The sequence below is a fragment of the Blennius ocellaris genome, assembly GCF_963422515.1.
Source record: "Blennius ocellaris genome assembly, contig: SCAFFOLD_229, whole genome shotgun sequence".
NCBI classification, from domain to species: Eukaryota; Metazoa; Chordata; class Actinopteri; order Blenniiformes; family Blenniidae; genus Blennius; species Blennius ocellaris.
This window is the reverse complement of record NW_027662126.1, coordinates 20,001-32,500: the sequence shown is the minus strand read 5'-3', so window position 1 is coordinate 32,500 and position 12,500 is coordinate 20,001. Positions and strand designations below refer to the sequence as shown.

Genomic DNA, 12,500 nt, shown 5'->3' with positions numbered 1-12,500 from the left:
TGTAATGCATTGCCCCCCCCACACCCCCCCCACTCCCCCCGCCCCCCCGCATCCCAAATGCCTCGACTCAGTATCTCGGCCTGGTATGTGATGTCTGGCTGCTCCAGGCCCGCGCCGCGACGCGCCGCACCGCACCGCACCGCACCGCACCGCACCGCACCGCACCGCGGCTGCCAGCAGCCGAACAAAAGCCCCGGATCGACGGGCTGGAAGCAGGAAAGCCGCGGCTCCCGCACAAAGCCAGCGGCCTGCGGCTGCGCTCCGCCCGCAGCCCCGCAGCCCCGCAGCCGCACGCCCCCGCAGCCCCACGACCCGCAGCCGCACGCGGGGGCCGTTTACCTGCTGGTCCGGATCCGCACACAAAGGATGCTGCTGCGGCGTCTCCCGTTAGGTCGGTGCGTCTGTTCGGCCTGACAGCATCCTGCCCCCCCCGGACCGAGCAGGCTGCACCGGAAACACAGCGGGGCACTTCCGGCCCCGGCCTTCACAATAAAGCACCGCAGCGACGGATGGAAATAATAAACAACAATAAATTACCACCTCCACCTTCACCTCCTCCACCTTCACCTCCACCTCCACCTCCACCTCCACCATCACCTCCTCCACCTTCACCTTCACCTCCACCTTCATCTCCTCCACCTTCACCTTTACCTCCACCCTCCACCTCCTCCACCTCCCACCTCCACCTTCACCTCCTCCACCTTCACCTCCACCTCCACTCCACCTTCACCTCCTCCACCTTCACCTTTACCTCCACCTCCACCTCCTCCACCTTCACCTCCACCTCCACCTCCACCTTCACCTCCTCCACCTTCACCTTTACCTCCACCTCCACCTCCTCCACCTTCACCTCCACCTCCACCTCCACCTCCACCACCTCCACCTCCACCTTTACCACGTGTCACAAAATCTAAAACGTCACGGGGAGTTTTTGCACCCTGTGATGTCATGAGGGTGGGGGGTGGGGGGGGGGTCGTGCTATCGCCGGGGGGGTCGTAGTGTGTTGGTGGGGCTCCACCCTGTGATGTCATGGGGGGTGGAGGTGAAGGTGGAGGAATGTGTGTCATGCTGACGGAGGAAGGAAAACCCGGCGGGGAGCCGAGGAGGAGCTGGACTGGGAGGTTCTTCATGTCCTCAGGAGACCAGGACCAGGGGTTCGCTTCTGTTTTGTCCTCCAGGAAGGACGAGATGCTCTTGTCCTCCTGGGGACACGTCCCGGGTTCTGTCTGTCCTCAGGCTCTGTCTGTCCCCAGGTTCTGTCTGTCCCCAGGCTCTGTCTGTCCTCAGGCTCTGTCTGTCCCCAGGTTATGTCTGTCCCCAGGCTCTGTCTGTCCCCAGGTTCTGTCTGTCCCCAGGTTCTGTCTGTCCCCAGGCTCTGTCTGTCCTCAGGCTCTGTCTGTCCCCAGGTTCTGTCTGTCCCCAGGCTCTGTCTGTCCTCAGGCTCTGTCTGTCCCCAGGTTCTGTCTGTCCCCAGGCTCTGTCTGTCCTCAGGCTCTGTCTGTCCCCAGGTTATGTCTGTCCCCAGGCTCTGTCTGTCCTCAGGCTCTGTCTGTCCCAGGTTCTGTCTGTCCCCAGGCTCTGTATGTCCTCAGGCTCTGTCTGTCCCCAGGTTATGTCTGTCCCCAGGCTCTGTCTGTCCCCAGACTCTGTCTGTCCCCAGGCTCTGTCTGTCTGAGGACATTGGTGGAGGACATGGTGGAGGACATGGTGGAGGACAGGGTGGAGGACATGGTGGAGGACATGGTGGAGGACAGGGAGGAGGACATGGTGGAGGACAGGGTGGAGGACATGGTGGAGGACAGGGTGGAGGACATGGTGGGAGGACAGGGAGGAGGACATGGTGGAAGACAGGGTGGAGGACATGATGGAGGACAGGGTGGAGGACAGGGAGGAGGACATGGTGGAGGACATGGTGGAGGACAGGGAGGAGGACATGGTGGAGGACAGGGAGGAGGACATGGTGGAGGACATGGTGGAGGACAGGGAGGAGGACATGGTGGAGGACAGGGTGGAGGACATGGTGGAAGACAGGGTGGAGGACATGATGGAGGACAGGGTGGAGGACATGGTGGAAGACAGGGTGGAGGACAGGGAGGAGGACATGGTGGAGGACAGGGTGGAGGACATGGTGGAGGACATGGTGGAGGACAGGGAGGAGGACATGGTGGAGGACAGGGAGGAGGACATGGTGGAGGACATGGTGGAGGACAGGGAGGAGGACATGGTGGAGGACAGGGTGGAGGACATGGTGGAAGACAGGGTGGAGGACATGATGGAGGACAGGGTGGAGGACATGGTGGAAGACAGGGTGGAGGACAGGGGAGGAGGACATGGTGGAGTGACAGGGTGGAGGACATGGTGGAAGACAGGGTGGAGGACATGATGGAGGACAGGGTGGAGGACAGGGAGGAGGACATGGTGGAGGACATGGTGGAGGACAGGGTGGAGGACAGGGTGGAGGACAGGGTGGAGGACAGGGTGAGTCAGCTGCTCGGAGCCACTTCATTCTACACACATTCTCAGCTCAAGTACGAGTTCATCAAGTCCAGATGTTGCGTGGGAATGTTTGTACACTCTCTCTACACACACATCTGTAAACACACACACACACACACACACACCACACACACACACACCACACACACACACACACACACACCACACACACACACACACACACACACACCACACACACACACACACACCCACACACACACACACACACACACACACACACACACACTCTACACATGATGGTGGACGAGGCTCCAGAAACTCTGCATTACTCCTGAAGGATGGTTGAGTGTGTGTGTGTGTGTGTGTGTGTGTGTGTGTGTGTGTGTGTGTGTGTGTGTGTGTGTGTGTGTGTGTGTGTGTGTGTGTGTGTGTGTGTGTGTGTGTGTGTGTGTGTGTGTGGTGTGTGGGGGGGGGGGGGGGGGGGGGGGATCAATCAATCAGTGTTGCTTTCAGCAGCCAATCAGAACCTTTATTGATCCTGCTGGTTCCACTGCTGGAACTGATTCAAACCTCCATGTTCTGGAAAAGCTGGTTCTTCTGTTAGAACCATGATGAGACTCAACCTTCCTCTCATAGTTCCTCTCATGGTGGATCCTCATGGTGGATCCTCATGGTGGATCCTCATGGTTCCTCTCATAGTTCCTCTCATGGTTCCTCATGGTTCCTCATGGTGGATCCTCATGGTTCCTCTCATAGTTCCTCTCATGGTTCCTCTCATGGTTCCTCATGGTTCCTCATGGTTCCTCTCATGGTGGTTCCTCATGAAGAACCACTGCTTCACTCTGAACAGGAAGTTGAGCTCCTTTATTCGTTTCTTCTTCACCAACAAGCCTCAACCTGAAAATCCTCAACGGTCCAATCAGATCATCTGCCCAGATTAGAAACCACCTGAGTCTCTGAGCAGCATTAACAGCAGCATTAACAGCAGCATTAACAGCAGTAACAGCAGCATGAACAGCAGTAACAGCAGCATTAACAGCAGCATTAACAGCAGTAACAGCAGCATTAACAGCAGCATTAACAGCAGCATGAACAGCAGCATTAACGGCAGTAACAGCAGCATTAACAGCAGCATTAACAGCAGTAACAGCAGCATTAACAGCAGCATTAACAGCAGCATTAACGGCAGTAACAGCAGCATTAACAGCAGCATTAACAGCAGTAACAGCAGCATTAACAGCAGCATGAACAGCAGCATTAACGGCAGTAACAGCAGCATTAACAGCAGCATTAACAGCAGTAACAGCAGCATTAACAGCAGCATTAACAGCAGTAACAGCAGTAACAGCATTAACACCAGCATTAACAGAGCAGGTTCCACAGTTCAGAGTGTTGTTCCGCGGTAGAACCTCCTCCTGGCAGGGTTTCTGGGTCACTGGAGACAAAGCCGACTGGTCGTCATGGTAACGACTCAACAGAGACGCCATTGAGGCTCTGAGACTCGTTTCCTCCAGAACAGGGACTCGTTTAGGGAGAGATCGTCTGGAAGTCATGACGTTCTGAGTCATCCTGGGAGGCACTGAGGAGGAGGAGGAGCAGGAGGAGGAGGAGGAGGAGGAGGAGGAGGAGGAGCAGCAGGAGGAGGAGGAGGAGGAAGAGGAGCAGCAGGAGGAGCAGCAGGAGGAGGAGGAGGAGGAGGAGGAGGAGGAGGACCTAGTCTGAGTTCCCATGCAGGCATGTGGGAAGGATCAGCCCCCACCCCCCCCCCCGCCCCTGGCCCCGCCCCCCTCCAGCTCCAGTGAATGGAATCCAGCAGCTCCACCCTCAGAGCTTCTCAGAGTCTCGGTGAAGCAGCATGGCGGCGAAACTCCTGCTTTCTCTGGGATTATGTTGGTGTTCTGGAGGCCTCGCCACGGCAGGTAACCTCACCTCACCTCACCTCACCTCACCTCACCTCACCTCACCTCACCTTACCTCCACCTTACCTCCACCTTACCTCCACCTCACCATACCTCCACCTCACCTCACACCACCACCTCCTCACCTCACCTCACACCACCACCTCACCTCACCTCACCTCACCTCACACCACCACCTCACCTCACCTCACCTCACCTCACCTCACCTCACCTTACCTCCACCTCACCTCACACCACCACCTCCTCACCTCACCTCACCTCCACCTCACCTCCACCTCACCTCACCTTACCTCCACCTTACCTCCACCTCCACCTCACCTCACCTCACCACTACCTCCTCACTTCACCTCACCACCACCTCACCACCTCCTCACCTACCTCCTCACCTCACCTTACCTCCACCTCCACCTCGCCTCACCTCACCTCACCTCCAAATCACCACCACCTCACCACCTCCTCACCTCACCTCCAAATCACCACCACCTCACCACCACCTCACCTCCACCTCACCTCACCTCCACCTCACCTCCACCTCACCTCCACCTTACCTCCACCTTACCTCCACCTCACCTTACCTCCACCTTACCTCCACCTCCACCTCACCTCAATTCACCACCACCTCCTCACCTCACCTCACCTACCTCCTCACCTACCTCCTCACCTCACCTTACCTCCACCTCCACCTCAACTCACCTCACCTCACCTCCACCTCACCACCTCCTCACCTCACCTCCACCTCACCTCACCTTACCTAACCACCTCACCTCCACCTCACCTCACCACCTCCTCACCTCACCTTACCTCCACCCCACCTCCACCTCACCTCCACCCCACCTCACCACCACCTCACCTCCACCTTACCCCCTCCTCACCTCACCTCACCTCCACCTCACCTCCACCTCACCTCACCACCACCTCACCTCCACCTTACCCCCTCCTCACCTCCACCTCACCACCCAGGACGTTCAGGGCCTCTCCTACATTCCAGGTGTTTTTCATCACAACGCCAGAAAAACAACTGAAATGTTCTGGAAGCTTCTGACTCACGTTTGTTTACGAACCTTCAACAACAACTAAACAACATAAACAAGAACTTTGACAAAAACTAGAAAATGTATCAACAAACCAAGTGATATTTAATAATCAGTAAACTGTGGATGTTGTTCTTGGGATTCAAACCGGTGACCAGTGGTGGAGCAGTTCAGAACCTCCACCCTGGTCTGCTGGTTACAGCTGCTTCAAACTGGAGCAGGAGTTCTGGAAGAACCTCCAGGGTGGGGTTCTGGAAGAACCTCCAGGTTGGAGTTCTGGAAGAACCTCCAGGGTGGAGTTCTGGAAGAACCTCCAGGCTGAAGTTCTGGAAGAACCTCCAGGCTGGGGTTCTGGAAGAACCTCCAGGGTGGAGTTCTGGAAGAACCTCCAGGCTGAAGTTCTGGAAGAACCTCCAGGCTGGGGTTCTGGAAGAACCTCCAGGGTGGAGTTCTGGAAGAACCTCCAGGCTGAAGTTCTGGAAGAACCTCCAAGCTGGAGTTCTGGAAGAACCTCCAGGTTGGAGTTCTGGTAGAACCTCCAGGCTGGAGTTCTGGAAGAACCTCCAGGCTAAAGTTCTGGAAGAACCTCAAGGGTGGAGTTTTGGTAGAACCTCCAGGCTGGAGTTCTGGAAGAACCTCAAGGGTGGAGTTCTGGTAGAGCCTCAAGGGTGGAGTTCTGGAAGTGAGACTTGATGTGACGGAACCCTGGGACTCACTGACAGGAACCTGGTTCTGGTTTTGGTTCTGACATGCTGAGTTCCACGTTCTGACTCAGAGAAAACTAAACATTTCTGACGCCGGCGCTCGTCTGAGAACCAGAGTTGGTTCTGCTGGTACCTGCTGGTTCTGCTGGTACCTGCTGGTCCTGCTGCCTCGGACCCCCTGGGGTGCACTGGCAGACTGTAGTACACTGTGTAATACACTGTGTAGTACTAGTACACTGTGTAGTACACTGTATATGTAGTAGACTGCCAGTACAGTGTGTAGAACAGAGTAGAACAGAGTCAGTAGAACAGAGTCAGTAGAACAGTGTCAGTAGAACAGTGAGACAGCAGTGTCCTCACAGTGTCCTTGTCTCCACAGAGGGACAGTCTGTCCCCAGAGCAGACGATCTCCACTGGTTGTCTCTGGACTTTAAAACTGTCCTCATCTGGACGAGCCCGTCTGGACACAGCTTCACCGTCCTCTACGCTACGTGAGTCCAACATCCATCCATCATCCAACATCCATCCATTATCCATCCAACATCCATCATCCATCCATCCATTATCCATCCATCATCCATCATCCATCCATTATCCATCCAACATCCATCATCCATCCATCCATTATCCATCCAACATCCATCATCCATCCATTATCCATCCATCATCCATCATCCATCCATCTTCCATCAAACATCCATCCATCATCCATCCAACATCCATCCAACCATCCATCCAACATCCATCCAACATCCATCATCCATCCATTATCCATCCAACATCCACCATCCATCCATTATCCATCCAACATCCATCATCCATCCATCATCCATCCAACATCCATCCATCCATCATCCATCCATCATCCATCCATTATCCATCCAACATCCATCATCCATCCATTATCCATCCAACATCCATCATCCATCCATTATCCATCCATCATCCATCCAACATCCATCCAACACCCATCATCCATCCATTATCCATCCATTATCCATCCATCATCCATCCACCCGACCATCCAACATCCATCCATCCGACCATCCAACATCCATCCACCCAACCATCCATCCAACCATCCAACAGCCATCCAACCATCCAACATTCATCCATCCATCCAACCAACCAACCACCCAACATCGATCCAACCATCCAACATTCATCCGTCCATCCATCCATCCAACCAACCAACATCCATCCAGCCATCCATCCATCATCCATCCCTCCATTGCTACACCCATGAGCTGAGTTGCTGCCCCCTGATGGAGCGACTGTCCCTGTCCCTGACACTGAAACACACCAAACATCTGTATTCCAGCTGTGGTGCCATTGAGAATGACGGCGAAGTGAAGGACGTTCCCTGCTAGAGAAGACAGTCGCTGCAGTTTGTCCCTTCATGTCCAACGTGCTGACGAGGCGTCTGTCTTTCAGGGACGACGGCGACTGGACAGAAAGTCCCCGACTGCATCCGGGTCCAGGACCAGGTCTGTGACCTCACCGGGGTCCTGCAGCCGCTGGACCGGTAGGACTGATCCTCCTGAGGTTCTACCGAGGTTCCACCGAGGTTCTACCGAGGTTCTGACGGCTGTTCTCACAGGTTCTACACCGCGACGTTCAGACCGACACCGCAGAGGCAGGATACGACTACGATGAGGATGAGTTTCCTCATACCTACTCTTCTCAGTTCAACCCTACCGGCAGAGTGAGAATCTCATTGAAAGACGGACCGAACTGTCCACATGTCCAATGAAGTCCACACTGTCTCATGAGGCGCTGCAGGACTCAGCTGGACCTGAGGGGACATGAGAGAATGATGAGGAAAACAGAGAATGATGAGGAAACAGAGAGACCGATGAGGAAACTGAGAGAACGATGAGGAAACTGAGAGAATGATGAGGAAACTGAGAGAACGATGAGGAAACTGAGAGAACGATGAGGAAACTGAGAGAATGATGAGGAAACTGAAAGTATGATGAGGAAACTGAGAGAATGATGAGGAAACTGAGAGAATGATGAGGAAACTGAGAGAACGATGAGGAAACTGAGAGAATGATGAGGAAACTGAGAGAACGATGAGGAAACTGAGAGAATGATGAGGAAACTGAGAGAACGATGAGAAACTGAGAGACCGATGAGGAACTGAGAGAATGATGAGGAAACTGAGAGTATGATGGAGTGATGATGAGAGAGAGAGAGAGAGGACTAGAGTGATGGAGTGATGGGGAGAGAGAGGACTATAGCAGGCCTGTCCCGTCCTCTGACCGTCCTGTCCCTGCAGGTAGCCTCAGTGCAGTGTCCTATGTCCTCTGACTGTCCTATGTCCTCTGACTGTCCTGCAGGTAGCCTCAGTGCGGTGTCCTATGTCCTCTGACCGTCCCTGTCCTGCAGGTAGCCTCAGTGCAGTGTCCTATGTCCTCTGACCGTCCCTGTCCCTGCAGGTAGCCTCAGTGCGGTGTCCTATGTCCTCTGACTGTCCCTGTCCCTGCAGGTAGCCTCAGTGCAGTGTCCTATGTCCTCTGACTGTCCCTGTCCCTGCAGGTAGCCTCAGTGCAGTGTCCTATGTCCTCTGACTGTCCCTGCAGGTAGCCTCAGTGCGGTGTCCTATGTCCTCTGACCGTCCCTGTCCCTGCAGGTAGCCTCAGTGCGGTGTCCTATGTCCTCTGACTGTCCCTGTCCCTGCAGGTAGCCTCAGTGCAGTGTCCTATGTCCTCTGACTGTCCCTGTCCCTGCAGGTAGCCTCAGTGCAGTGTCCTATGTCCTCTGACTGTCCCTGCAGGTAGCCTCAGTGCGGTGTCCTATGTCCTCTGACCGTCCCTGTCCCTGCAGGTAGCCTCAGTGCAGTGTCCTATGTCCTCTGACTGTCCCTGTCCCTGCAGGTAGCCTCAGTGCAGTGTCCTATGTCCTCTGACTGTCCCTGTCCCTGCAGGTAACCTCAGTGCGGTGTCCTTCACCCTGGACCTGCTGAACCAGACCACCGTCTCCGTCAACATCACAGACACAGTGACGGCCGTCCACCACCGGGGGCAGCAGCTCAGCATCAGGACGTCCTGACCTCTGACCTCATGTACAAGATCTCCTACTACAAGGATGGAAGCACCGGCAAGGTCTGGTTCTGTCTGGAGTCTGGTTCTGTCTGCAGTCTCTGGTTCTGTCTGCAGTCTCTGGTTCTGTCTGTAGTCTCTGGTTCTGTCTGTAGTCTGGTTCTGTCTGCAGTCTCTGGTTCTGTCTGGAGTCTGGTTCTGTCTGCAGTCTCTGGTTCTGTCTGCAGTCTCTGGTTCTGTCTGCAGTCTCTGGTTCTGTCTGTAGTCTGGTTCTGTCTGTAGTCTCTGGTTCTGTCTGTAGTCTGGTTCTGTCTGCAGTCTCTGGTTCTGTCTGCAGTCTCTGGTTCTGTCTGTAGTCTGGTTCTGTCTGTAGTCTCTGGTTCTGTCTGCAGTCTCTGGTTCTGTCTGCAGTCTCTGGTTCTGTCTGTAGTCTGGTTCTGTCTGTAGTCTCTGGTTCTGTCTGTAGTCTGGTGCTATCTCCAGTGTCTGGTTCTGTGAGGAAGGTCCAGTTTGTTACCTTGCAGGTGTAAAAGCAGATGAGGCTGATGGAGGTTTGATTTGTGACGGTGTATGACGGTGCTTGATGGTGTTTGACGGTGTTTGACGGTGCTTGTGTCCTGACAGAGGTTACGTCACGTCGTCCTCCAGCGTGGCTCTGGTCTCCCAGCTGGACCCTGGAGAGTCGTACTGCTTCCTGGTCGCAGCCTTCGTCCCCAGCAGACCCAGAGAGACCCAGCAGGGGGCCTGGAGCTCCCAGCAGTGCACCCAGAGCCAGGGCAGCGCTCAAGGTCAGCACCGAGCTACGCTACGCTATGCTATGCTACAATATGCTATGCTATGCTATAATATGCTATGCTACGCTATGCTATGCTATGCTACACTATGCTATGCTATGCTACAATATGCTATGCTATGCTATGCTACAATATGCTATGCTACGCTATGCTATGCTACAATATGCTACGCTATGCAATGCTGTGCTACAATAGGCTATGCTATGCTACACTATGCTACAATATGCTATGCTACACTATGCTACAATATGCTACGCTATGCTACACTACGCTATGCTACAATGTGCTTTGCCACAATACACTATGCTATGCTATGCTACAATACGCTATGCTATGCTACACTACACTATGCTACACTATACTATGCTATGCGACACTATTCTATGCTATGCTACACTATTCTATGCTACACTATACTATGCTATGCTACACTATTCTATGCTACACTATGCGATGCTACACTACACTATGCTACACTATACTATGCTATGCTACACTATTCTATGCTACACTATGCTATGCTACACTACACTATGCTGTGCTACAGTATTCTATGCTCCACTATACTATGCTATGCTACACCATTCTATGCTACACTATGCTATGCTACACTACACTATGCTAGGCTACATTACATGGACGGGGGTCCTCAGCAGAGTGGACAGGGACAGGACGTTCCAGTGGTGTTGACAGCTTGACGACACTCTGCTGCCCCCTGAAGGACAAAGTCAGAACTTCACTCTGTCCAGGATGCGGATGAAGTGTCGTTTACTGTAAACAAACAAAGTTCAGCGGTGAGACGTGACGAGTGACTCTGTTCCTGCAGGTTGGAGCCTGGGAGCGCTGGTCGGCCTCGTCTTCATCGTCATCATCATCTTCATCATCATCACCGTGGCTGTGCTCTGCTGCAACCGCCGCCGGCGGAGAGACAAGAGCCTGCAAGTGTCTCAGACTTCAGCCCCCATCTAGTGTGTGTGTGTGTGTGTGTGTGTGTGTGTGTGTGTGTGTGTGTGTGTGTGTGTGTGTGTGTGTGTGTGTGTGTGTGTGTGTGTGTGTGTGTGTGTGTGTGTGTGTGTGTGTGTGTGTGTGCGTTTCGTGCTCCCACTGTAGAAAATGAGTGTTTTTGTAAAGAGACGGTCAGAAAGAAAACATGCCAGGGTGGAGGAGACGGTCTGAACTGAACCCAGTGAACCGTGACTGCAGGATGTGGGGGAGGCAGACCTGCAGAGTCCAGGACCTGCAGAGTCCAGGACCTGCACAGTCCAGGACCTGGAGAGTCCAGGACCTGGAGAGTCATGAATTGTGTTCAAATTAAACAACATGTGAACTCTTAATGGGTTTAAATGTGGAGAACCAGAACCTGAGAGGACAACCTGAACCTGAGAGGAGAACCTGAACCTGAGAGGACAACCTGAACCTGAGAGGAGAACCAGAACCTGAGAGGACAACCTGAACCTGAGAGGACAACCTGAACCTGAGAGGAGAACCAGAACCTGAGAGGACAACCTGAACCTGAGAGGAGAACCTGAACCTGAGAGGACAACCTGAACCTGAGAGACAACCTGAACCTGAGAGGAGAACCCAGAACCTGAGAGGAGAACCAGAACCTGAGAGGAGAACCAGAACCTGAGAGGAGAACCAGAACCTGAGAGGACAACCTGAACCTGAGAGGAGAACCAGAACCTGAGAGGAGAACCAGAACCTGAGAGGAGAACCAGAACCTGAGAGGAGAACCTGAACCAGTTTCTGCAGAGACCTGGAACCACCAACTTGTTCCTGCAGACGTCCAGTGACTCACCACTGGACACTGACCAGCAGGGGGAGCTCCAGAGTGTGAGGATGATGATGATGATGATGATGATGATGATGATGATGAATATCTTTTGTGGATCAAAGCATCCAGATGTTGAACAATAAACAAAAGCTGTTCATTCCTCACATGTGGTCTTTTCCAGCCTGAACACTGAGGTGAGTAGAGCAGAGCAGAGCGCCCCCTGCTGGGAGGAGCGCCCCCTGCTGGGAGGAGCGCCCCCTGCTGGGAGGAGCGCCCCCTGCCGGGAGGCAGAGCGCCCCCTGCTGGGAGGAGCGCCCCCTGCTGGGAGGAGCGCCCCCTGCTGGGTGGCAGCTCTTCTGCAGGACATGAATCAAAAGGCTTTTATTGAGGTTTGTTTGTCTGCAGAATGTGAACAGAGACACACTGAATTCTGGGAGTTCATCTGGATTGAGCCCATCCTGTGTTGGAGGTGTGACCTTTGACCTCTGAGTGTGAAACCTGGGGTCAACAGGTCGTCCTCCTGTGGGACGTCGTCTCCTGAGACTCGTTTCTCAGTCTGGCTGCTTCAAACAAGCTTCAACTAACAAGGAAGCCACTTCATTAATATCCTACACCAGGTACCAGTACCAGCACCAGTACCAGCACCAGGTACCAGTACAGTACCCGTACCAGTACCAGTACAGTACCCCGTACCAGTACCAGTACCAGCACCAGCACCAGGTACCAGTACAGTACCCGTACCGGTACCAGTACAGTACTCGTACCAGTACCCGTACC

General features: G+C 54.0%; 2 protein-coding genes across 2 annotated transcripts in view; one reads left to right on the top strand and one right to left on the bottom strand.

The window, feature by feature from the left end:
- Window positions 1-445, bottom strand: part of fam110b (family with sequence similarity 110 member B) — a 12,053-nt gene extending 11,608 nt beyond the window's left edge. The window contains 1 exon segment of the mRNA XM_080521707.1: window positions 340-445. The gene's annotated coding sequence lies outside the window, so the exon portion shown is untranslated.
- Window positions 446-4,306: 3,861 nt separating this feature from the next.
- Window positions 4,307-11,887, top strand: LOC308148258 (tissue factor-like). Its single transcript, XM_080521705.1, is given in 16 exon segments — window positions 4,307-4,376; window positions 6,491-6,602; window positions 7,546-7,598; window positions 7,746-7,816; window positions 8,454-8,462; window positions 8,553-8,561; window positions 8,603-8,611; window positions 8,697-8,705; window positions 8,747-8,755; window positions 8,797-8,805; window positions 8,891-8,899; window positions 8,941-8,949; window positions 8,995-9,151; window positions 9,154-9,235; window positions 9,780-9,943; window positions 10,776-11,887. Coding segments are annotated over 16 exon segments (918 nt in total). The 5' UTR covers window positions 4,307-4,312; the 3' UTR covers window positions 10,919-11,887.
- Window positions 11,888-12,500: the final 613 nt, after the last annotated feature.